The 25,630-nt window shown below is 38.5% G+C and overlaps 2 protein-coding genes and 1 pseudogene across 4 annotated transcripts in view; 2 read left to right on the top strand and 1 right to left on the bottom strand.

The window, feature by feature from the left end:
- Positions 1–1,367: 1,367 nt before the first annotated feature.
- Positions 1,368–9,324, bottom strand: LOC143662291 (myosin regulatory light polypeptide 9). Of its 2 annotated transcripts, none has more exons than XM_077135889.1 (4): positions 9,192–9,324; positions 4,186–4,384; positions 3,582–3,743; positions 1,368–2,029 (listed from the first exon to the last, which is right to left on the bottom strand). In XM_077135889.1, exons 2-4 carry the CDS (start codon positions 4,367–4,369, stop codon positions 1,857–1,859), a joined length of 519 nt encoding a protein of 172 aa, XP_076992004.1. In that variant the 5' UTR covers positions 4,370–4,384; positions 9,192–9,324; the 3' UTR covers positions 1,368–1,856. The 2 variants fall into 2 exon arrangements, with proteins under 2 accessions (XP_076992004.1, XP_076992005.1); XM_077135890.1 differs by lacking the exon at positions 9,192–9,324 and adding an exon at positions 5,436–5,564.
- Positions 9,325–9,628: 304 nt separating this feature from the next.
- On the top strand, positions 9,629–15,117 carry LOC143662441 (eukaryotic translation initiation factor 2A pseudogene; annotated as a pseudogene).
- Positions 9,685–25,630, top strand: part of MYOM1 (myomesin 1) — a 190,403-nt gene continuing 174,457 nt past the window's right edge. For both annotated transcript variants that reach the window (XM_077135888.1, XM_077135886.1), the window contains exons 1-2: positions 9,685–9,773; positions 21,453–21,548. In XM_077135888.1, coding sequence (XP_076992003.1) covers positions 21,513–21,548 — 36 coding nt within the window. In that variant the 5' untranslated portion in view covers positions 9,685–9,773; positions 21,453–21,512. The remainder of the gene's footprint in view (positions 9,774–21,452; positions 21,549–25,630) is intronic.

The raw sequence follows: 25,630 nt of genomic DNA, 5'->3' as shown, positions 1-25,630 counted from the left end.
AGTGGGGAGAATTTTAGTACGTGAGACCATTTTCTTCTGTGGTGGAAGCAATATTATGACTGGTTCCTTGCTAAAATTAACTGTTGAGAAAGCAGAGGCAATCATTTTTCCTGTTGAAATGGAAATTCATTTCAACCGACAAGATTTAAGCACCATGGACTTAGCATGGAAAGAATACTTTAAGTATTCTTTAATCTGAAAATTCATTAGTACGTAAAAGGCAGATAATTAAGGCAGGTACTAAGATTCTAGTCTTGGAGGGGCAAGAGCAGTCATGTACTAGTTCTGTTACTCCTGTTCTATGAAGTTGGCCTCACCAGGTTAAAAGAACTAGCTGACCTATCCAGTTGTGAATGAAGGCTGGCTGCCCAGAAGGCATTCGGTAATTGTTGAATGAGATAATGGTTTTGTTCAAGGATATAGTCTTGTTAATAGTTGTATACAACTTCAAGTTATTAGAGTTATTAGAGTAGTTGCCAATTACTCATCTTAGGATAATTTTCAATCAACTTATTTTTTTCAGTGTCTCCAGATCTTTCCTAAATTCATAAATCTATTTTTTCAGTCAGGTTTTTGAAGTCCAAAGAGAAGAAAACTATCTACCACTCCCTGAATAACTCTGAAACAGTCCTGCATTTCTGCAAATAGCAGGTTATTTTTAGGATTGAAGTAATGACCTCACTTCCCCAGGCATGTGGCTTCAGCTGTTTTGTGGGCAGGTTAGGAATGTTCAAAATTCATATGTGGACTCATGGTCAATCTGCATAAACAAATACAGAATTTTAACAGGCGTTACTTGTTTAAGAAAAACTAAATGCAAAAAAAAAAAGTACTGTATTGTATTTCCAACACTTTGAATACCACATAAAAATCTCTCTTTTTAGAATTATTTCACAGAACCCTTGGGACCAGAATAGTTTTTTTGAATACCATATAAAAATCTCTCTTTTAAGAATTATTTCACAGAACCCTTGGGACCAGAATAGTTTTAAAAGTAGGACAAATTAAAATCACAATCAGTGGCTTGGTCTAATTTTAAATAACATGAAATGAAGTACAAAAGCTTAGAACAGATAACGGGGGGATGTTGACAGTTCTTTCAAATTAAAGGATTTAAAGCTACCCCAACTGTCATATACATGCAGATTCTTAAGAAAATTATTTAAAAGTGGAGTTCTTTGGGAGGAGGAGTGATGAATATAGAAGTAAAGGAGATAGGCTTTTAAGGAGCATTAGAAGAAATAAGGGAGAGGTGGCTGGCAACCAGATCATTTTCTAGATTTGTCTCACCTACCTTTCTTTGATAGATGCAATTAAAACTTAATAAAAAGCCAATTCAGGTAAATAAGAAGTTTTAAACAAGTAAGTATTTCATCATAAAGTTTAATCATTGTTTATAAAGAGCTAAATGAGTAACTTTCTCTGAGAAAATAGATTGTCTCTGTGTAGACTGCAGTTATTTTGGGGCATGGCCTGATAAGTTAAATTAACCTATTTTTCTAGGCTATGACAAAAAAAATTTAACATTTGGTGGAAATACTTGGGTCACAATGTTTATTTTTTTAAGTTTTTATTACCAAAAAAAAAAAGTAAAAATCCAGTAAATATGAAAATCTGAGAATATTTTCCTTAAGCTTTCATAAGGCAAAGATCTTTCTCCCAATTCCATTTTACTTCAACTTTAAAAAAGTTCCATTTCCAGTCTGATTATTGAGATGCATGTATCCCCAAATGGCTGAGAATAAATACAAGAGAGGCAAAAGCGGTAAAGCTAAGGGCATGCAACAGGCTCTTAGAGAAAGTCTCAGAAATACCCAATGGCAACAAAGAACGTTTGGCCAGAATTAGCAGTTCTTTCAGTCATCCTTGTCCTTTGCTCCGTGTTTAAGGATGCGAGTGAACTCGATGTAGTTGAAGTTCCCCTTTTTGTCGATAGGTGCTTCTCTGTACAGCTCGTCCACTTCCTCGTCTGTAAACCGATCCCCCATGGTGGTGAGTAGTTCTCTCAGGTAATCCTCCTGGATGGTGCCTAAAGAATAAAGAACTGGGGATCAGAATACATACGGCTCTGAGGAGTACCAATAAGGACTATCTATACTTGACTAAGGACACCAATATGTCAAGAACTATAAACATGCAGCTATATGAAATACAGGGTTTCCACAGACTTAAGCCAGTTGCCTAGAAAAATGCCCACTTAGAGCATTATTCTGCTCTATCTACCTCTCTCCATATTCATCGTCTGATAATAGGGGCCAAACCTGTCCCTAAACAATAGCAATACCGTTCTTTAAAATAGCACAAATGGTCACACCTATTCTATAAGCAAGTAACAGTTCTCTGACACACTAAAACCAATACCACACCATGAACACGAACAAGGTGCAGCAGCAGAAAGAATACTGGTATTCTGAGGTCCAGTTTTAACCAAGTTTTATTACTTCAGGCATTTCCTTTGACTTTGGTTTTCTCATTTGTAAAATGAGGTTTCTGATGTTCTTTACAAATCCACTTCAGATTTAATAACAAATATGGCCAGGCTGAGGATATGGAAAACCACAGAATGAATATTTGAACATCAACTATGTTGCTAAGCACTGGGGATAAGAAGTGTAAGCCAAAAGGTGTACTTTTTACTCTGTATTTTTGATATTGGGGTTCTCATAAAACCTGACTACATACCAGAACCATCCAGGAAGCTTAAAAAAAAATGTCCAGGTGCTCTGTCTGATTATTATCTGGACTGGTCTTTTTAAAAGGCTCCTTGAGTAATTCTAATATGCAACACTACACCAAGTGGTAAAAGACAGTCCAAGCACAATGATTTTGAAATTCATAAAAAAAGAAAAATCTATTTATTTGTGTAATTCTGTATAATAAAATTAAGCTAACATATACATTAACATTTTCTATAAAACAAGCTTGAAGTTCAAGGTCAGTTCACAATAGGAAGTCTAGATCTGTATTTTTTTGTTAATTTAACCCTAGATTAGAAACACTTTTTTCCTCAACTGCTAATAGAATGCTATATAGCTTGTAGAAATACACACACACGCAAATAAATCATCTACTATGTGCACAGGGCTGTGCACAGGGCTGTGGCAATGCTATAAGGGGGGCTTGTGGTTTTGTGGTTTCCCTGGCTTATTTACAAAGAGAAGTTAGATATCATTTAAACAATTTTACAACTGAGAGAGAATCCTGGTAAACATTCAGGATTTTACTGGTGTCACCAACTGCAATAGATCACACTTATTCCATGATTGCTCTACTGTAAGTTATTCATTCAACACCTATCAATGAGAGCCTAAATCTTGTGGACACAAACATTCTAGTGAAAGAGGAACATAATGTTCCCAAAGAGGTTTCAAATACAACCTACAGAGTTGTAAACTACTAAATATTTAAGAGCAGAGGCAGTGAAGTGAGTAACATGGTTAAGGAGAATTCTGTCCAAAAGATAATAGGTATGGTATAAACCTGAGGGTATTATATAATCATTTCATGTTATTGTACATTATAGTTATTTACCCTAACTAAAAATTAAACAACTTTGTAATTAAAGGTTATCTCTGACATACCAGTTGCTTCTTCATCAAAGCAAGCAAAAGCATTTCTGATGACATCTTCTGGGTCTGTTCCATTTAACTTTTCACCAAACATTGTGAGGAACATGGTAAAATTTATGGGACCTGGAGCTTCATTCATCATAGCATCCAGATACTCATCAGTTGGATTTTTCCCTAAATTAAAAAGGGGCATAATTTTAATTACAATACAAAGCTCAATAACTATTAATTATAGTAAACATTTTGACAAAATAGATTATCACATATACAGTCTGCTATCTGCATTCATGATGGAAAAAAAGTCTTCTTAATGCCTTGAGCCCTGAGCCTGCAGATTCTATGTCAGAAGGAATAATACTGCTTTAATAATCAAGATCGGTATTTTCAGTACATATTCACACATCCACATGGCTCTCAGGCCAATCCTGAGATAGGGCCAAGAATCTACGTAATTCAAGGACCACACCTTGGGAAACACTGCATTATACCCTATTTGAACATTAGTAGACTATAACATCATTAGGCTGGCTTCACAGAGCTTTAACGCTTATGAAATAAACACAAAAAGCAGTGCCTACATTCTGTCTAATATATACATATTAAAACTGTTCATTACCCAGGGAGGCAAGCATATCATGCAAATCTTCCTTGTCGATGAAACCATCTCTGTTCTGATCGATCATGTTGAAGGCCTCTTTGAACTCCTGAATCTGTGACTGGTCAAACATGGCAAACACATTGGATGTTGCGCGCTGAGGGCGCTTCTTGGTGGTCTTGGTTTTTGCTCTTTTGCTCGACATGGTGGCGGTTAAATCCTAATTAAGAAGGAAAATACAAAAACAAATTCAACATTTACAGTCCCTTAAATTTGAATCAAAACAATGACTACCAAAGGTAATTGGAACCAATCTTCCTGATGTGTTTGAGCTGCTTAGAGAGCAATGTTTCTAAAAACTATTCAGGACTGTTACTACTTGACAAAAATCTCCCAATTAATCAAAACCATTGCTCATAGAACCAGACTACTAAAGAGAAAAGCCAGACTCATGCCTTGAGTTCACTTACCCTTAGTAGTTGTAACATTTATAAATAGTCCGTCACTAACTTCAAATTCCAAATTATGGGTAACATTCATTCAAAGCTGTGTACTAACAAGATAACATATCCCCAGCACTGCTATATGCTCTAATAACACATAATAACCAAATCTACTAATTTAACAACATTAAAACAAACAAAACAAGAAACCAAAAAAACTAGGCACCCAGGGAAAACAGTGCCAGTTCTATATTTCAGCATTATGGGGATCTTCGGGAATACTAAACCTAGCCTAAGGAACAGTTCCATTCTATGGTGGACAGAAAGTAAAGAGGAAAAAGGATTGCTGAAGAAACAGGTCTTTATCTTCTGTATGGCTAAACATGGTTCCTCACTTTCAACTAATATTTCTTACTGTACTCTCACATCTGCAGTTACAGTAAAGAAAAATATTTGCTGAAAGGCTAGAAAACTCTGAAATTAATTCATCTGTAAATTTTATAGACATTTCCATTCTATTCAAACCAAATTCTTGCACAGAGCCAAGCTAAATCACTTGATGTGAAAGAAGTCATAGCACAACAGCCATTTAAAGCCATTTAGTTAAAAAAAACCAAACATTTTTTAGAAAACATCTTAAATATGGAAACTACCACTTGATCTGATAATCTAAATTTCTGTAAAATTTAAGTTAAAAAAAAAAAACCTAACAATACCTAAAATGAGAAGGTAATTTTCCTTTCAACACTCACAATCTCTAAAGTATTATAAAAAATTGGTTTGAAGTTAAAAAGCTAATAGTCATCAGACAGTAACATTTTACCGTACCATCCTTTGAGTTGAGGCGGAGATGGTAGTTTGCAAAACCTCTAACAAGCAAGAGTGAGGCACATGAGTTATATTCTTCCGGGCATGTCTAAAATAGGTACCACTGATTTCACTCTCTGACCAGGATAACAATTTTAAAACTTACGTTCTGAAAACATTTAGCTATGATGTAGCAAGACACTGTGCCCTTGCTCTAAAAATAAGTCTGTGGACTTCAAAGAATGAACTACTACCTAGATCTCAGCCCTACAAAGTTAAGCTTAAAATATAATGCTTCATATGACTTTAAAAATTATTTCTTACATTCTTCCCTGATTATACTATATTGCCCAGACAAAATTCAATTATGGAAATAATTAGAAAAGGTCTGCCTCAATTTTATTTGTTTATTTTAGCTAAGCCTGTTTCCAGATTTTAGTGAGAAATTCCACAAAGGGTAGTCATAGATTCCAGTCCATCCAATATAGCCGTCTTTGACTATGCACCAGAATATGTTGTTGGGAAGATGCATCCTATAGACCTCAGAAGTTACGCTATATATGCCTCCCTATATCCTAGTTTCCTTTAATTATTATTTAGGAGGCTGGCTTTCATGAACTTATCTAAACAATTCATGAATGCTTACTTTCATTCTGTTACATTTTTGGAGACAGTCAATCCCATTAGTACCTACGTAAACTATGTAGAGTTGTATTTTTTGCCCTCTATGCTAAATGTAGTTAAGAAAAATCTATGGAGTATATTATGCCCCCCATCTCTTAAATGTACTCAAGGACTTGTCAGATCTTTGCATATGAAAACATGTCTTTAAAAATGGTTTGGTTTTTTGGACAACACTGTCCCCCCTCAATGATGCAGAAATGTCAGTTATTTTAAGAACAAAGAAACAAGAATTATAGATCAAATGGATGACACAACTGTTCATGTACAAAATCTCCTATTACTAAATTTGGTGAGGGTCATCTAGATACCTTTGAAAAATGCTTAGTTTTGGTTGTAAAATAATATATAGTTTCAAATTTTGATATATTTCCTTTCAATCTATTTTATTCATGCATTCTTTGAATCTGTAAATATGTTACAAGTTTTTATGAAGTATGCAATTTTTTTGGTCAGCACTAAACGGTCTCAGAAATTTTCTTTAGCTTAACCTTTAGTGTGATCAATTCTTTACACTAAGGTGCATCAAATTTCAGTAGTATTGAAAACTTTATAAGAGTTAAGAATATAAGGCAGAGGGTCTATCTTTAAAGAGCTTAAAATATAGTTGAGGAAGCAACAATAAAGATAGGAGATGATTGGTTCAGCTTATGAAATAAGTGACATAGTTTTCATTCCAGAGGTATGATTCTGAAGTTAAAAACAATGTGTGACAGTAGTGAAAAATAATTTGTAAAGTGGTTCATGATTATCAAATACTGTCAGTTCAGAAAAGATTTGGGGGGGGGGGGGTGCGGGGAGAGGGTTGAGGGGAGACCTTGACTGAGGTTTTAGTCTCAATTCTACCAAAAACTGACAGTGTAACATTGAGCATATTACTACAAGTGCCTTTCCTTTTTCAAGAAGGTTGAATTCAGATCTACAAGTCTATCTCCCACCAAAAACTTAGACCTTTTCCGTGATAGGCAGTTCAGCTTCACAGGTGGTTGTTCCAAAATGAAGCTGTGGCTTATTTTTTCCTGCTAATAAACAATGGTGGATAAGGAGTCAAATAAGGAAGTGCTATGATTCCAAAGAGCAGACAATTTTTTATATCATTGTCCCCCTTTCTATGATTCTAATTTGCAGTCTCCAAACAAGTGACTCTAACTTTCATGCACAACTCTTATAAATTTAGAAAGCTCAGATAAAATAAAATTTAATTTCAAAATCAATTCTTTGATTCTTCATTTAGGAGGGGAAGAACACTACTGTAAACACCAGAGATTTAAGTTATGAGGATCCTTACTCATTCTAAGAATATATTTGAAGCATTTAGAGAAAGATGGCATGGAGGGCTTTTTTTTTGTCAGTAGGAATGAGGAGGGCTAGAATATTGAACACAAATAACTTGAGAGCTGGGAGACCTGAGCAGGCTTTTATGACATTTGAGGATTTCAGAGGCATGAAATTTAGGAAGCTCAGTGAAGGGTGGTCAAACAAGATTCAGTTTAGAGATCTAAAAGGGTACTAACTTTTTTTGTGTGTGTGGATTGCTGGCCAAGTGGATGAAAACAGTGAGCCCCTGGCACATTGAAGCCCTGAAAATCTTAAATCTTAATTTAGGTCAGGGGAGTGGGGTGCTGGTGGCAATGAATTTGTGATTTTATAGCTTGATGAGAAAGGAAGAGAATCATTAAGGGTTATGACAAAAGGAGGGTTAGGAATCCAAGTTTAAGGAAGATGTGAGACTAGACTGAGGGGAAGAAACAGAAGAAGACAGATTCAGAGGCTTTTCCACCACACCATGGGGAAACCAAAAGATTTTTTTCGAGTCTCTAGATACTATGTTTTCATTTATAACTAACAGAATCAAGACATACTTTTACACTAGATAGTTCTATGTAGAATTCTAGAGTCAACCAGTTATAAAGTGGAAATAAGTGTAAAATAATCTAGGGACTTTTTCTACAGAAACACACTTAAAGAGATATATTCAGGGAAATAGATTTTCTTTTATGAAAAATACCCATTAGAAAACATTGTATAGTATGATGGTACTTAGTTCATAAGTGCTAATAAAACTTACCATCTCATTTATTCAATGCACTTTTTTCCAAATTAAGTTGAGTTCATTTTTTGGTGCTAACCACAATTTGGAACGTTGCTTCCGTTCCAACTGAACTAAGTTTTCATTTTCCATGAAAACTTTCGGCTGAAGGTAGAATCAGTTCTTTAGGACTGCCACACCCAGAAAGTTGTTACCACTTGACAAAGGCTATTAGTTGTCAGGGTTGATTTCTCAATACTCACTCTTGAAAATAAAAAGCTATTATAGTTAAGTTTTGATAAAGGCTTTCTAAAACATTAAGCAAATACTAGTAATTTTAAAAAATACTTTCTTCAACTTTTGCACTTAAGTTAAAACCTCAACTGAATCTATACTTCCATTCCAAAGTTCTTCAAAGAACTGATCCATACTTATATATATCTATTCAATTATTCTGAAAGGAAACACTGGCGAACTGACTTAGCCCAAAGTCCCCACCCAAAAGGGACAAAGTATTGTATTTGAATTTCTCTCAAGCCGCAAACTGAACCTAAATTCCTCTTTGCCCAAACATCACTTAAAAATGTTCTAATTACAGAAGCGGATTCTGAGCTGAGAAAGATCATAGTTTGAGTTGGTTTTTCCTACTAAACGTTACTACACAGCTGCAACAACTGCTGCAGAGAGGAAAAGTGGGCTCGGGTTTTGCACAAACTCTCTTAAATCACACAAGTTTGCGATAGAAACTAAACACAGACCCAGAGTCAGCAACCAGGAGCTCGAGTTGCGCACGTCCGGCTGCCGCCCAAACTCAGGCGCCAGCAAGTGCCATATGTTAAGAGCTCCAAGTTTGGGCAAAAGAGCAAAGCTGGCGTCTGGACCACTTCCGGCCTCGGCCTTCTAACCCGGACCCGCCCAGGGACTCGAAAGCAGGGAACCGGCTGCTACACCTGCCCAGGTGCGCCCCGGGTGCGAGGTGCTCGCAGCTTGACACTGCCGCTCTCCCAGCCGCCCCGCGGAGGTGGGCCCGGCATGGTTTCACGTGCCGCCTCGCGAGCACCACTCACCCCACACGGCCAGAAGAATCCGAGTACTTCGCTGCCGCTACAACCAGCCTCACACCCCGAGAGCCGCTAAAACAGCAACACTTCCGCTCTCCCCGCCCCAAGCCGGAAGGAAGTCCATTATCATTTATCGGAAAAAATAGTGGGCTAACCTAATGGCTAGGCGAGAGGGAGGAAATAGCCACTGTGAGTGGGCACAATACTGACAGAGTAAATGAGAAGGCGGTATAAAGAGACATAGAGCAAAGAAGAAATGAGTAGTGCTGCGTGGATCTAATTACTAAGTTTCCGACTTTTCTGTGCCTGTTCTCGCAGTGGCAGGCTTTCCTTCCCCCCTTCCTGGTCGGCAGGATGGTTGAGTCTCCCTTGTGGGCGGGCCTCACCGCACATTCCTCGGCGCGGCAGGGGCGGGGCTGGTCAGCTCCGCTCCTTGTAGGGAAATGATCGAGGGGCCGCGCAGCTCACGTGACTCGGCCCTCGCCCCGCCCGCGAGGGTGGCCCGGGTGCTCGTGCGCCTGCGCGTGGCACGGACCAGGGAGTCCTGGACTCACCCAGCGGTTTGTCCCGCCCGCGAGAAGACCTTGTGTGAGTGTCTTCTCGCTATATCGTATTTTTCATGAAAAGTCCCGTCTCTTCCACATTGGAGGAAACATTGTGAATCCCAAGAGCTTTCTCCAAGCGGCCGCTTCACCTTGGGGCCCGGATGCACTGGTGTCTTCTCAGAAACGTTTGCTTTTATTTCCCAACTCGGACCTTGGGTCCGTCTAGGGAGACCGGCTGCGAGCCACAGGGTTTTCTAAATCTTGCTCTCCCTTTTCGCTGTGGTGATGGCTTGCGGCTGGTGAAAACAAGGATGAACGATTGGGCCTATTTTCTCTCAGCTCTCCTTGCCTGGGACAGCTTCGAACAGTGCGTCTGGTTAAGGGTTAGAGAGAAGGTCTTCCAGGCTTCCTTAGGACCCCCTTGGTCGTGTAACCGGGAGTTAAGAATTAAGTGATTATGATTAACGAATCGTTATATAGATGCGTTTCTTATTTTCTCATGCAGTGTAAAATAGCCAAAAGGAAATACCTGAAAATTACTGAACTGTAACCCAGCTGCCTTGATCTTTGAAAATGATTACATAACTTTCGTCTTGTGATGATAAAAACCTTACTCCCCTATCCTGTTTTAGAACTTCAGAGTCTTAGGATAACGAAGACAGCCCCTGATGATTATTAATGAAAGAACTTGAGTCAGCCCAGAATTAACCTTCCCCAATTCCTAAACTGTCTTAATAGAGAAAGCTGGGTATAGTCAATCTGTGCATGTTCAGTAGTTAGGTCATTTTAGCTGTGTCATCTCGAGCCATTACCCGCATTATCCTAAAACCGGCCCACCTTTTTGATAGTATAAGACTATCAGAATTATTGCAATTTGGGAGACAGATTTCTACCCCATAGGCTGTCCGTGCTCCTGTTTTACACTTAGCAGTAAACTCTTTCTTTGAAAGCCCAGTGTCATAGATTGGCTGTTAGGTGCATCCGCGGGAGAACCCTGCTTTGATGGGTAACAGTTGTACTCTGTATTCAGTACACTGAATACAACCCACCACTGAAGCTCCGTGTCCAGTGTGATGTGTGAACAGTTCCGAAGGGTGGGGTTATCCTGTGGTCCTTGCCTCAGAAGCCAGCTTCTCGGGTCAGTCACCTTCTGGAAAAGAAAGGCCTTACTCTAAAAGCTGCAGAATAATATACTAATAAGATACAGCTTCTTCCTTCAGGGAACTCAGGAGTGTTTCTTCTATTAACCTGGTACTTAGAAGAAAGTCCTTAGGGAAAAAAATTAACTACCCTGATTCTTGTAGGGACACTGAAACAAAGGCAGTTAGTTTGCCAAACTTCCTTGATAATAAGAATCACCTGGGGTTACTAGTCAAAAGTACAAATTTCTGGGCACCCCATCTTCTGAGTCTGAATCTTGAAGATTCAGAATCTTCAAGAGCACGGCCTGGGAAGCCGTTTCAGTGACTGCTATGAAAGGTGGGGACTCTGAGCTAGACAGTGCAGGGCCAGAGGCTAAGGCAGTGAGAGCACAGACTGCAGGCGGCCTTTGGTCTGGCTTGGGCAGCAGGGCTAGCACCCTGCAGTGCCCTTCACCTCCACAGAGTGGTGGTCTACACCGCAGACAGCACTATCCTCCCTGCAGCATCCTCTGGTTCAAAAAGAAGCTGTAGGTCTTACTGATGCAATGGACCCTTTAGTTTTCCCCTCAGCTTGAAATGGAGTGGCAATATATATTTTTCCTTCTGTAATAAGTCAGGTAACTGCCTTGTTTTCCTTCCACTCAATCAGTCGGCCGTATTAACCAGCAACTGCATTGCCAGGCACTATGATGGATGCTGTGGTAGTGGCTTATGCTTTTTTTTTGTTTTAAACTTTTAAAATTTTGTAATATATATCCAAAGCAAAGAAAGAAAAAAGCAATAGTTTTCAAAACACCCTTCAACAACGATAGAGTTTGTCATGGGCTGCCATACCATCATCTCAGATTTTTCCTTTTAGCTGCTCCAGAACATTGGAGGCTAGAAGGAATAAATATTTTTTTATCGTCACAATTGACTTTCCTTTTTTTGTAAAAAAAAATAATAATAACATATATACAAAAAAATCAATAAATTTCAAAACACAGCACAACAATTAGTTGTAGAACAGATTTCAGAGTTTGGTATGGGTTACAGTTCCACAATTTTAGGTTTTTACTTCTAGCTATTATAAGATACTGGAGACTAAAAGAAATATCAATTCAATGATTCAGCAATCATACGTTTCTTAAACCCTACCTTCTCTGTATAACTCCACCATCACCTGTGATCTTTCCTTCCTGCTCTTTAGGGGGTATTTGGGCTATGACCTTTCTAACTTTTTCATGTTGGAAGGGGCTGTCAGTAATGTGGGGTAGGGAGATGGAACTAGCTGATGTTCTGTAGAGTCTGGGCCCTAACTCCACCACCATCTTTGATCTTTCCTTCCCACTCTTTAGGGGCTATTTGGGCTATGGCCATTCTAACTTTTTCATGTTGGAAGGGGCTGTCAGTAATATGGAGTAGGGAGATGAAACTAGCTGATGTTCTGTAGAGGCTGGGCCCTTTAGGTTTCAGTACTTACCTTGTCCAAGGACCCATCTGGAGGTTGTAGATTTCTGGAAAGTTACCCTAGTGCACGGAACTTTTGTAGAATCTTATATATTGCCCTTGTTCTTTAGGATTAGCTGGAGTGGTTTTGGTTGGGGTGTGGGGGGTGGGTATGCTTTTTGAAAGAGAACATAGTTGCTACCCCTGAGAAGGGGGAGTAGAGAGGGTGCAGAGGCACAGGGGGTGCCAGGGAACAAACGTGGAACAGATAATTAGAGGACAATTAGTACTGCCTGTAGAAGAAGCATAAAGAAGCAAAAATAAACCTCTCCAGGGACTGTGGAAGGGCCTCCAGAGAACTATTGAAGAGCTGATTCTGGAAGTCAAGAGCAAAGGAGAGGAGAGAGGTTCCAGCAGAGAGAACAGCATGTCTGATTGTAGGGGATCAGAGGGCCTGGCTAATTGAAGATTAATAGGAATAGCGTGGTCCAGATTAATTTGTTTATTCCTTCCACAAATAAGTTATTGAATGCCTGACATAACACTGGGTTCCGGGTTGATATACTAAGGTTAGCAAGCCCGTGTGGAAAATTAGAATCTTAAAATGTTCTCCAATTTCCATCCAACATTATGGTATTCAATTTTAATGATTGGCTCTTCTGGGCCTTCTGATCCCCTGCTTCTCCATCTATCCTTCTCCTGACTGATCAGAAGGTGAATGCCTACCCCTCCCCCCCGCATATGTTTTATAGAAAGCACAGTGTTTCCAAGGGGATCTGGGAAAATTGCAAAGTCTCTACCTTGAGTAATGATGCGGACCTTGGTTGCCTGGGGCAACGGGAAAAAAAAAGTGAATATTATCCATGCCACTAACAAAGGACAGCTGTGTTCTTTTAACCTCCCAAAGGCAGTTTACCTTGAGTTCTTGCCAAAAATACTGTCCTGGCAGCGTGACAGCCTTTAAGCTCCCTCTAAAGATGGCACAGCTGGAAGACCCAACCTACAACTCTATGATGTGAAAACTAGGATATATCTGAAGTCTTTCAACCAGAAAAAAATGCAAAATTGGTGTGCATCCTAGTCAGAACATGAAACTATGTGTGCCCAAAATGTTAACAATGAAATTCCCTTCTTTGAAAATGACAACTTTAATACAATTGCAAATAAATTGCATTTGCAAAAAAATATGATTTTGTGTTATCACCTGGACCCCAACCGTACAAGGTGGCTATCTGTGGTCCAGGAAGTAAGGGTGACCTTCATTTGTTAGACTATATTAGTACCCCAACTGGTAGACCTCATGCAGCATTAGCCAACAAAAGTTTCTTTAAGGCTAATAAGGTTACAATGTCATGGAATAAAAAAGCTACTGCAGTGTTGGTAATAGCTAGTACAGATGTTGACAAGACACACTCTGTAGTATGGAAAATAAGCAAATGCTGCACTGCATTGCAACAAATGGAGAAAGTGCTGTAGTGCAATTACCAAAAAAATAGTCCCATTTATGAGGTAGTTTGGAACTCTAGTTCCCCTGAGTTTTGTGCTATTTGTGGCTTTATACTTGCCAAAGTGACAGTTTTTTTTTTTTTAATCTGAAATGTGAAACTATGTTTAATTTTGAAACTGGTCCTTGTAATGCAGACTTCTGTAACCTTCATGGACATATATCAGTACTAGCTGGATTTGGAAATCTGAGGGGGGCAAATGGAAGTGTAGGATGTTAAAAACTACAGACTTATTTCCAAACCAGTGGCCTTTGATTCTACATATTCTGCTGGTTGCCCAAATGGTGAGCATATTTTGACAAACGTGTGCTCCCAGGTTATGTGTTAATCAGATTTGGCATTATACTGGCTCTAACTTGTGCAATTCTTATGTGCCATCAAATGCAGACATTTGGCAAGTTTCGTGGCTTCCATTTTGGATGGAATATTTCCAGTAAAAATAAATAACTTACCAAACAGTTCCAAGTGAAATACCCAGTGAGGAACCTAAAGTCATAACAGTTTATAGACCCCAGCTTTAAGAAATGAACCAGTCATCTATTTTGAACTGCATAAGGATGAAACACCTTAGAATATGAAGCCTCAACCAGGAAATGCTAAGACATTATAAAAAACAGCCCTTAAAAATCAAAGGAAGCATGAAGCACGAAAGCTGCAAAGCAGGCAGCCAGAAGTGACAAAATACAGATTTGGCACTTATTCCTGTCCCATGGAGCATCCCATGAAAATTCTCTCAGTTAACTTCTGGAGACCCTGAGATAGACCAAAAAAAAAAATCCAGAACCTAAAGAAGAAACTGAGAGCATTTGAGCAACTGAAAGAAACAAGTAGCAACTGAAAAACAACAACAAAAAAATCAGCTGGCGAAAATTGAAAAAGAGAAGCTCTTCTGCAGAAGCTAAAAGATTGGAATTGGGTATTTAAAGATTCACAGAAAGCAAATGTTAACATTGGGATACAGAGAATATCCATGTGCTCGCGTTAATGCTTACCTGTAAGTTTTAACCATATATCCAAGATTCTGCATATACAGGAAAGTATTTAATGTCTGTTAAATTGAGTTTTCTTACCTGTTAAGAGATGATTTAGAAAAGACTCATGAATTTTTAAGCTTGATATATTGAAGATAAATGCCATTGTTTTTCAGTAGGGAAGAGTACTTACCACATGTGCTGGTTTGAAAGTATTTATGTACCCTAGAAAAGCCATGTTTTGATCCTAGTCTATTTTGTGGAGGCAGCTATTTCTTTGAGTCCCTATTCAGCACTATAGGTTGCATACTTGATTAGATTATCTCCACGGAGATGTTACTTGCCCAATTGTGGATTTTATCCTTGATTAGATGGAGGATCTTGATTAGTTTACTGGAATCCTTTAAAAGAGGAAGCATTTTAGAGAGTGACAAGAAAGCCATGAGAATGAGGAGAATCATGAGAACCCATGCAGCCAGATACCTTTGCAGATGAAGAAGGAAAATGCCTCAGAGGGAACTTCATGAAACAAGAAGCCTGGAGAGAAAGCTAGCAGATGTTGCCATATTTGCCACATGCCTTTCCAGTTGAGAGAGAAACCCTGAACTTCATCGGCCTTTGATGAGTGAAGGTAACCTCTTCTTGGTGCCTTAAATTGGACATTTCTATAGCCTTGCTTTAATTGGGACATTTTCATGGCCTTAGAACTGTAAACTTGCAACTGAATAAATTCTGCCTTTTAACAGCTATTCCATTTCTGTATATCGCATTCCAGCAGCTAGCAAACTAGAACACCATATAAATGAAGACATTTTGGATTTAAAATATTTTAATGACTGGACCCATCACTAAAGGCCTCTTTCTGATATCTCTATCCTCTGGATCCTATAAAAGAGCTTTGCCCTAAGATGCTAACCTTCATTTCACCTTTTCAGTAGAAGTTTGGAGACTTGGGTTCTGCTCCAAATCTCTTCTTTCTCCTACTGGGGTAAGTGGGGCAAGTTACTCAGTGGATCTGAGGTTCAGTTTTTTCATTAGGAAAGTGGGGGATAATGTATAGTCCTGTCTACCTTATGAGGTTTCCAAATTAGATGAGATTGTTTACATGAAGGGGTTTTGTTAAGTATAGAATAGTGGCTTTTAAACTTTTAACTGAAACACAGTAATAAATTTATATCACTAAGCAATACTTGACTTTCTAAGATGTGTTCTAATACTTTCTACTCAATTCTTTTCAGTTCTATGCTATTTAGCTTTTAAAACATGCCCCCAAGACCCACTAAATGGGAATTTATGATCCACAGTTCTCAACCTATAGTTGGTTTTACCCCTGAGGGGACATTTGGCAATTCCTGGAGAAATATCTGATTGTCATAGCTAATTGACTGCTGCTGCTATCTAGTGGGTAAAGACCAGGGATGTACTAACAACCCTGCGTGGCACAGAACAGGCCCCCATAGCAAAGCATTACTGAGCCCAAAATGTCAGTAGTGCTGGGGTTGAGAAACCCCTGTACTAATAGATTAGAGACTGGAGTGTACCGTAAGGAATTATTTTGGGGTACTATAATTTCTAAAAGAACACTATTTATTGTTATTGCCTTAGGAATGGGATTTTTTCCCCTCCTAAGATCAGATCTAAAGGGAGAAAGAAAAGAAACTGACAATTATTATGTGATTCTTATGTGCTGAACACTTCATTATTTAATTCTTACAATGTTGTGTGATAGGTTTAGGAAACTCAGATTAGGCAACTGAGGCTCTGATACTTTAGTGACTTGCTCAGGTTACATAAAAGGCAGTGAAAAAAGCCTTCAGTAACTGGCTACTTGTTCAAGTGCACATAACAAGTGGCTCAACTCAAAGCCTACACTTTATTTTACTATACTGTGCTATCTCTTTTTGTTCAAGGACAGAAACTCCTTACCCAAACAAGCAAACAGCAGAATGGATAGCTGGTATTTATCATCTCAATCAATGATTTTATGTTGGTCATTTGCAATTTTTGTCGGATGTAAATAACTTTTGAATGTTGAGAGACATAGCTTACATTCAGATTTTGCCTCCATAAATAGAATTCTGATTCTTTTTACATGAAATATAACAATTAGCATTTATCTGGGGAAACAGTAGGAGGAGCTCCTTTCTTTTAAATGAAGTAAAGATAATGTGCATCTGTATTGGAATTCATTTTACAGCACCAAAACTACAAATAGTGCTTTAAAAGTGTATCAGATTTTTATCTTAGGTAAAGAATTGCTTATTTTAAAGTTTTAATCAAAATTAATTTAAAATTCATTTTTATTAAAATTGAGTGATAAATAAATTATGTGGAATTGAATTAAGGATATTTGGGAAAACTTATTTCCATAGGAATAAATTTGAAAAAATAAATTAAATGGATACATGCTTACAAAATTTAAAATAGTAAATGTGATGCAATAAGAAAGAGGGTATGAGTAGAAATAAGAATTACCTACCTGAAAATTAATTGAAGAAATTCTGTTCCAGCTGTTGAAAGACAGATTCCTAATATCATAAACTGTCCTGAAATATATATATATTCTAACATAGCTGATACTGATAATAGTTTGATAATGAACGAATGTATTAAATAATGACCTCCACAAGCTCCTACCACCTGCTAGCATCTGTCCTCATATGTTGTCCTCGCCCTTCTCTCCTATTAACTAGAGAGTAAGTCTTCTTGCTCCTATGGAAAGACAGTGCCTCCATTTGCTCACTCATGTCACTACAACAGGTTTCCCCTCTCCTGTATCAGCAAGTTCTTCCTCTCTATTGGATTATTCCCATCAACAAATATGCTATAATGTATCCCATATGTGGTAGGCAGAATGATGGCCTCCCCAGAATGTCCATGTCCTATTTCCCGGAACCTGTGAGTAGGTTAGATTATGTGGCAAAGGGGAATTAAAGTTACAGATGAACTTAAGGTTGTTAATCAGCCCACCTTAAAATAGGAAAAGTAGCCTGCATTATCCAGATGGGCCCAATGAAATCACAAGTGTTCTTGGCAGTGGAAGAGGGAGGCAGATGGAGAGTAAGAGGGAGCTCTGACCATGGAGGAATGGTCACAGCAGTGCAATATTGTTGAACTTAAAAAAGGAGGAAGGGTTTATGAGCCAAACAACCTGGGGAGCCTGTATAATCTGGGAGAGACGAGGAAACAGACTCCCCTAGACCTGACAGAAGGAAAACAGCCCTGCTGATGCCTTGATTTTTGCCCTGTAAGACTAATTTCAGACTTGTAACCTCCAGGACTGTAAGATAATTAAATGTTGTTCTTTTAAGCCTCCATAGATGTGGTAACTTGTTACAGCAGCAGTAGGAAGTTAATATACCATATTACAAACACAACAACAAAAATCCCTCTTCTTGGCTTTTTTTCCCACTTCTTGACTTTTCTTCTCCAGCTATTGTCCTATTTCTTTGCTACTCTTTTTAAAACTCCTCAAAAGAGTCGCCTACCTGCACTGGTTCCAATTTCTCTCATAAATCCACTATAACAAATGGGGTAGGCCCCAGTAACCTCCATGTCATCATGGCCAATTCTCAGTCCTCAGCTTTTTACAGGGGGCCCACTCCCTCACCTTGGAAACACTTTCTTCCTAGGCTTGCAGGATACCAGGCTTCCATATGGCTACTCTTTCTTATGGCTACTCTTCAATCACCTTTGCCAATCCCTCCTAATTTTCCCAATCCCTGGGTATCCCCAGATTCAGTGCTTGAATCTTCCTCTCTTTTCTGTCCACACTCTTCCCTATCTGATCTCATCCACTCTCACAGCTGTCAATTGCTGAATATTCCCAAATGTATATTTCTAGCCAAGACCTCTGCCATGTATCCCAGACTCGTATATTGACACTCACTTGACATCCCTACCAGGAAATCAAATAGATATCTACACCTTAGCTCGTTCAAAATTGATCTCCTACACTAACCTCCAAAACCTGGTATTCCTGCTATCTTACCCATATAGGTGAACAGCAAGCCCATACTTTCAGTTGTTCAGGTCAAAAACCTGACTCATCTTTGCCACTTGTTTTTCTTTCATGCTCTTCATCAGCCTTTCAGTCAATACCAGTGGGGTTTTTTGGCTACTTAGTCATGAAAGTTCTTCCAGGCCTAGAAAAATAATTGGCACAAACCTATTGGCTAAAACCTTCAAAATACATCCTGAATTTGAGAACCACCCTGACTGTTACTCTTCTAATCCAAGCTATCCTTACCTGAAGCCTGGATTTTTCGCACTAGCCTTATAGTTGGTCTCCTTCCTTCCATGTTCTCCTAGTCTGTTCCCCACGTAACAGACAGAGTGAGCCTTTTAAAACACAAACCAGATCATGTTGTTCTGCTCAGTACCCTCCAATGGCTTCTGACGTCACTCAGAGTAAAATCCAAAAGCATTACAGTGGCCTACAAGGTCCTAAGAGATGAGGCTCTGGAAACTTCTCTGACCTTACCTCCTATTCCCTGCTCTCTCCAATCTGCTTAGCTCCTTGGTGTTTCTTGATGGGGTCAGGTATTTTTCCACCTCAAGACCTTTACTTTTGATGTTGCTTCTGATTCCAATCCTCTTTCTTCTAAAATTTTCATTGCTCACTCCCTCAACTCTCTCAAGTCTGCTCTCAAACATCACCATCTTAGGAAAGCCTTCTGTGATCGTTCTATTTAACACCTATCCTCCACTTCAGCATTACCTTTCCTTGCTTTATTTTTTCATTGTACCTATTGCCTTCTGTCACACTGTATGCTTTCCTTATTAATTTATTTTGCCTACCTCTCCCACTAAGTTTCACAAAGATAGGGGTTTTAGATCTGTTTTGTTTACTGAAGTGTCCCCAAAGTCTAGAAGGGCAATTAGCATTTTGTAGGCACTCAATAAATAAAAATACATTATGAATGAATGACTAGCTGGAAGGTAGAGTATGGGAAGAAATGATAGAAATATGAGGGCAAAGGGGTAAGCAGGGGCCATATAGTGAATGGCCTCTAAGTCATGTTTACAAAGGTCAGTGGGATGCCACTGGATTGTCTTAAGTGTGGGACTAATGTAATTAGAATTGTATTCATTTAAAATCTCTGATAATAATAAAGACCATGAGCAAGGAAGCCTAGAAAAAGAATTTTGGTTTCTGGCAGATGGTAATGACATTCACTAAAATAAAGAAGAGAAACAGTTTGGCAGGTGGGATGTGGTGATGTTAGGAAATGACAGTTACAGTTTTGGACATTCTGAGGAAGTAGATTAGAAGACAGTATTGAGACGGTCACCAAGACACAGCACAAAGAGACCAAAAGATGAACACCTAGAAGAGCTGTCAGGAGTTATGCAGGATATATTGAGATGATTCAATGTATATTTAATAGGAAACCTAGAACAAGATAAAAATGGGAATGATAAAAACATAAAAAGAAAATGACTGAGAGTTTTCCAGAATTGAATCTTCATTCAGATTGAATATGTACTCTGAATATCAAGCAGGAAAAACAAACATCGTTCTAAACCAAGTCACATTACAGTGAAACTTCAGGACATTAGGGTCAAAGGAAAATAGTAAGAGCTGCTATGGAGAAAAGACAGATTGCCTACAATGTAACAATAATTGGACAGGCAGCAGGCATTCATCCAGCAGCAATACATGCTGCAGGAGGTGCAGTAATGTCTTCACGGTGCTCTGAAAAGCACCATCCACTGTCACACAGTAAGGGTGTGGGCTCCACGCACAGCATACTCACAACTCTCCCCAAGGAATTCTTTTATTTATTTTTTAAAATATTTTTATTGATAAAAGTTAACAAACATACAAACATTCTTAACATACAAACATTCCATACATGGTGTACAACCAATGGCTCGCGATATCATCGCATACTTGTGTATTCATCACCATGATCATTTTTTGAACATTTACATTACTCCAGAGAAATAAATAAAAAAGAGCTCCAAGGAATTATTGATGCTTGTCTTGGGTATAAAGATTGATGTCCTTGCCACTTTTAATTCTCGAAGTGGATAATTAACTGTCACAAAATTGATTTTGCAATCTCGTAGTATGTCCCAAATAGATGTTCTGGCAGCTAGTGCTCTCAGTACTTGAAGACGAATGTCTTGTCACACTTAACATCTTATTATGCTGAAAAATATTGTATAACTTTGGATTGCTGTCTAGTTTTTCATGTATATTTGACTTGCTTCCCAACTCGCCTGTGAACATATTCAATACTAACTTGATATTAGCTAAGTAGATGTTCTTGTATATATACTTTTCACAACTATAACTATTATTATTGTTAATTGAACACTTGCTCTGAACCAGACACTCCGCTAAGTGATTTATCGATATCATCTCTCAGCCATTACTTTGCAAGTAGTTACTGTCACCTCCATTTTACAGACAAGGAACTGCCAGCTTAGTTCCCTAAATAACTCACCTAAGGTCATATCGTGGGTAAGAAGAGGCAGGAATCTAGTACAGGTGGATATGAATTCAAAACCCAAATTTTCAATCTCTATGATATATTAATTAGTGAAGCATTCTAATTATTGATGAAAATTGTCAATATTTTGGAATGGGAATATTTATCCAAAATGTTAATATTTGGAAGTGGGAATATTTATCCAAAATGTTGACTGACTTCTTTGTTCCTCCCAGGAGAAGAAACTCTGTGGTCTCTGGCTGACTTTTCAGCAATGCTTAATTCCACTGAAATTCATGCCTTGGAAAAAATATCTGCTTTGCCAAATATCTGTAAGTATATTATAACTTTTGATTCTGAGTATTCTTTCCCCTGGAAAAATAATGTAGATGAAATCAGCTTCCACGGGCAGTTTCCATTTCACATAAATCATTTAGCAGACACCCTGTTTTGCATTGCCCCATGGAGTGTGTTGAAGTCCAGGTCTGGTGGTGCTACCCAGCCATCCCTGAACGGCCCAAGAGCCCAGGGTTCCATGTGAAGGGGCCTCACCACAGTCAGTATTCTTCCATGTCTTACTGCATGCTCCAGAATCCACTGCTTGTCTCAGGAAGAGAAGAGAACACTGATAGGAAGATAGAGGTCTTTCCAAGAGTGCCTTATACCTGCTTGTATTCCTGGCACCCAGCACAGCACCAGACATGCCATGTGTGCTTAATACAATCTCAGATAAGGCAGTAAGCTTGGCTAGAAAGAAATAAGGGAGTAAATGATGTAAGTAGTCCTATGTTGAAATGCAAGCAGATGAATGTCACAAACTTGTGCATGGTCTGCTAGATCCAGAGTGAAAATTTTCTTGGGGCATAGGTAGTTGAGGGAATTGCATTAGTCATAGGCAGGTTAGAGCTTGTTTAAGTATATAGGCTTAATAAAAATTATTGTCCAAGGCATGGAAGAACAATGAATAAAATCTTTAATATTAACTATAAGCTCAGCCAATTCTTTCTATTTTATACTGTTTTTAACCAAAACAGATGTTAATTAAATGTTAATTAAATGTCTCAGATGTTAATTAAAAGTACTGTATACAATAGGTGAAATTTACATTTTATAAGTCAGCAAGAACAAAAATATGTGTGTGTGGATGTGTGTGTAAACTAACCTTAGGGCCCTTACTTAACATGACTTTAAAATATTATAAAGGAATAAAAGTCCAATCCTCCAAACCATATGGTATTAGGTTTAAAATCAGGAAACCTAGTCAAGGAATGAAAAATATTAATAGTAATTGATTCAGAACTATGGGGCTCAATATATGACTTTCCAAGTGCAATAAACAATGGTGAAAGAAATAGTTCTTTATGAAATACAGTTAGAAAATAAAATATTAAAATGGAGGAAAAACTTAGATTAATCTCTCAAAGCATGTACCACAAATTGTAGATGGGTTATAGTTACGCATGAAGTATAAAGCACAATAAATTGGATGAAATAGAATAGTGTAAATATCTTAGTGGGGAAGAGGAATATACACTTTTTAAATGGCTTTAATGATGGTTTAATTGTCATACAATGAACTACACATATTTTGGGTGTGCAATGTGGTAAGTTTTGACATATGGGCACACTTGTGAAGCTGCCACCACCAATTGGTGGTGGTGGTGAGTCACACCCATCGCCCCCAAAGTTTCCTGCAGCCCTTTGATAATCCCTCCCTCCCACTTCCTCCCACTTCTCCCCCTCCCACACCCTCAGGCGACTTCTAATCTGCTTTCTGTCACTATGGTTGGCAAGAATATACGTTTTTTGACTGGTGAAAAGCAGCTGATAAGATTGATGATTGATTACATTTTCTTTTTTTTTTCTCTTTTCAACTTTTTATTTTGAAATACTTTCAGAAGTGTTATAATAAAAATAATACAATGTTGGAGAGGATGTGGAGAAACTGGAATACTTATTCACTGTTGATGCAAATGTATAATGGTGCAGCCACTGTAGAAGACAGTTTGGCAATTCCTCAGAAAACTATTAAGTTGCCCTATGACCCAGCAATATCACTACTTGGTCTATACCAAGAAACACCGAGGGCAGTGACACAGACAGACATTTGTACACTAATTTTCACAGTGGCACTATTCACAATTGCCTAGAAATGGAAACCATTCAAGTGGCCATCAACAGATGAGTGGATAAACAAAATGTGATATATACATAATGATGGAATATTACATAGTGGTGTCCTGAAACATGTGACATCATGGATGAACCTTGAGGACATAATCGTTATGGACCAATGAAAATTGTCTAAAATTGAGAGTACTGCTGATTGTATAACCACACAAAGATACTGTAAGACATGGTTTGTTTATTTTGGATGCTATCCATGATGCCCAAATAGATGCAGGGAACCGAAGGATACAATGACCGAGAAGTACAATGGTGAATGGTGATATGTTTATATGATGGAATTTGGTACAAAAGGAGGGACATAGAGGGGCACATGATGAACTGAATAAACTTTGGGAACAAAGAACTGAGTAGAATGGGCCAGAAACAACCGAACAAATATGCTAAGGGCTCTCTGAGAAAATACTTATTTAAAAAAATTGAGAGCACGGATTTGTGGGCCCTTTTAGCAGCCACATTTGGCCTGAAGTTGTGGATGTGTTTCTAGATTCTGAGACACTGAACTATATGCGTATCAGCTGGTATTTTCCTGGAACTTTGAGTAGCTCTGTGACAGCTGGGTCCCAGAAATGGAGTGCAGATCTGAACATTAGTATGGCTATATATAATAACAGTTGAAATAACTGAGAAAGAGATCAGGACTCAATGGAGTTTAAAACAAAGACAGTCTGGTTGGGTCTAAGGCAAATTAGAATGCACAGTAAAAGATGATACTGTATGTATGCTAGACCAGCTACCTTATGAGATCAAAGGGAAAGAGGGTTATTACATCTGGAACCTAAGTTTTCTGTGACTTGTAGTCTGAATTAGCCTCCCTGGACAGCTCATTTAGATAGCCCAGATTTCTGGAGTCCAGAACAGGAGTGAGGCCTCTATGGCTTGGTGTAGTGGCAGGATACATCTCAGACTATGGTGGGCTGATAATTTAAACAGTATTGATAGAGTCCCTCGAGTATTTGAAGGAGAAAATAAATAAGTACGTATATATGGAACTATTAAACTCCCCCATCTGGGAAACCACAGGTGCCCTCCCAACCATTGGCAACTCCCAAGAAAATAGGCCAAGCCCTGGGTTTTGAGTCTTGCTGTTATAAAACTTCTTCCTGTAGGAGAGAAGCTAAGATTACCCATAAGAGGGCCTAAGAATTGCTTTCAGGAAGCCTCTTTGGTGCTCAGTTGTGGTCTCTTTCTCTCTTCCTCTAAGCCCCAAGGAAAATCATTACTCTCCCCCCTACATGGTCAAGCCATTCAGGAGTGAAAATCTCCCTTATGATGTGGGGCATGACTCCAAGAATGAGTCTGGCCCTGGAACCGTGGGATTGACAATACCTTCCTGACCAAAAAGGGGAAGTGAAATGTAATAAAATAAGGCATCAAAGGCCAAGAGAGATCAAATGGATTCAAGCAGCTGTTCTGGAGGCTGCTCTTATGCAAGGTTCAGTTAGATAATGTTAATTGCTGTGGTTTTCTAAATCCCAATCAACATCACTCCTGTTGACTCTTAAGAACACCTAGGGCTTGAACAGAGCCTTTATAATTGTTTCATGCACTAGGTTTGCCTTCCTGGAATCTATAATTCCTGGAGGATTCCAAGGTCAGATTAATCCTGAAACCTAGAGGGACCAGCTTCTCCAGGATTATCAATTACATTCCCCTATCCTTCAGTGTGGGCACTCCTTCTCAACATGAAAAAGTCAGAACAGGCATTCCCCAAAAATCCTTATCAATTGAAAGAAGGATTAAAGGAGAAGCAGGAAATGTAACAGAGAAAATGGGATTTGACAAACAAGTATGGCTGCTGATGCACTATGTCAATATTCTTTCTAGACTCCAGTGTTTTGGAGCAGCTAGAAGGAAAAATCTGAGATGATGGAATGGTAGCCCATGACAGACTCTGGGATCTGTTCTGTAACTACTTGTTGAAGTGTGCTTTGAAAATTATAGCTTTTTCTTTCTTTACTTTGTATATATAATTATACAATTAAAAAAGGTTTTAAATTAAAAAAAAAAGTACAAACCCCAGAGAACTCCAACATACCCCTATCCCCTCAGATAAACAGATCCATCAATTTTAACATTTTTGTCACATTTGACCTGCCATTCTGTCTTGTGTATCCATCTACCCTCTTTTCACCTATCTATCTCTATATAAGAGTCTATTTTCTGAATACTTGAGTGTAGATTATAAACATCATGTTCCTTGAGCACAATTCTGTCAGGTACATTT

This window comes from Tamandua tetradactyla, chromosome 18 (genome assembly GCF_023851605.1).
Source record: "Tamandua tetradactyla isolate mTamTet1 chromosome 18, mTamTet1.pri, whole genome shotgun sequence".
NCBI lineage: Eukaryota > Metazoa > Chordata > Mammalia > Pilosa > Myrmecophagidae > Tamandua > Tamandua tetradactyla.
This window is presented reverse-complemented; position numbering and strand designations above follow the sequence as displayed.

Excerpts from the sequence above, each read along its gene's own strand:
- LOC143662291 (XM_077135890.1), bottom strand. Across the intron at positions 3,744-4,185 it reads TGATATGCTTGCCTCCCTGG|GGAAAAATCCAACTGATGAG; the intron begins GTAATGAACAGT and ends TTTTTAATTTAG. Across the intron at positions 2,030-3,581 it reads CTTTGATGAAGAAGCAACTG|GCACCATCCAGGAGGATTAC; the intron begins GTATGTCAGAGA and ends TTTATTCTTTAG.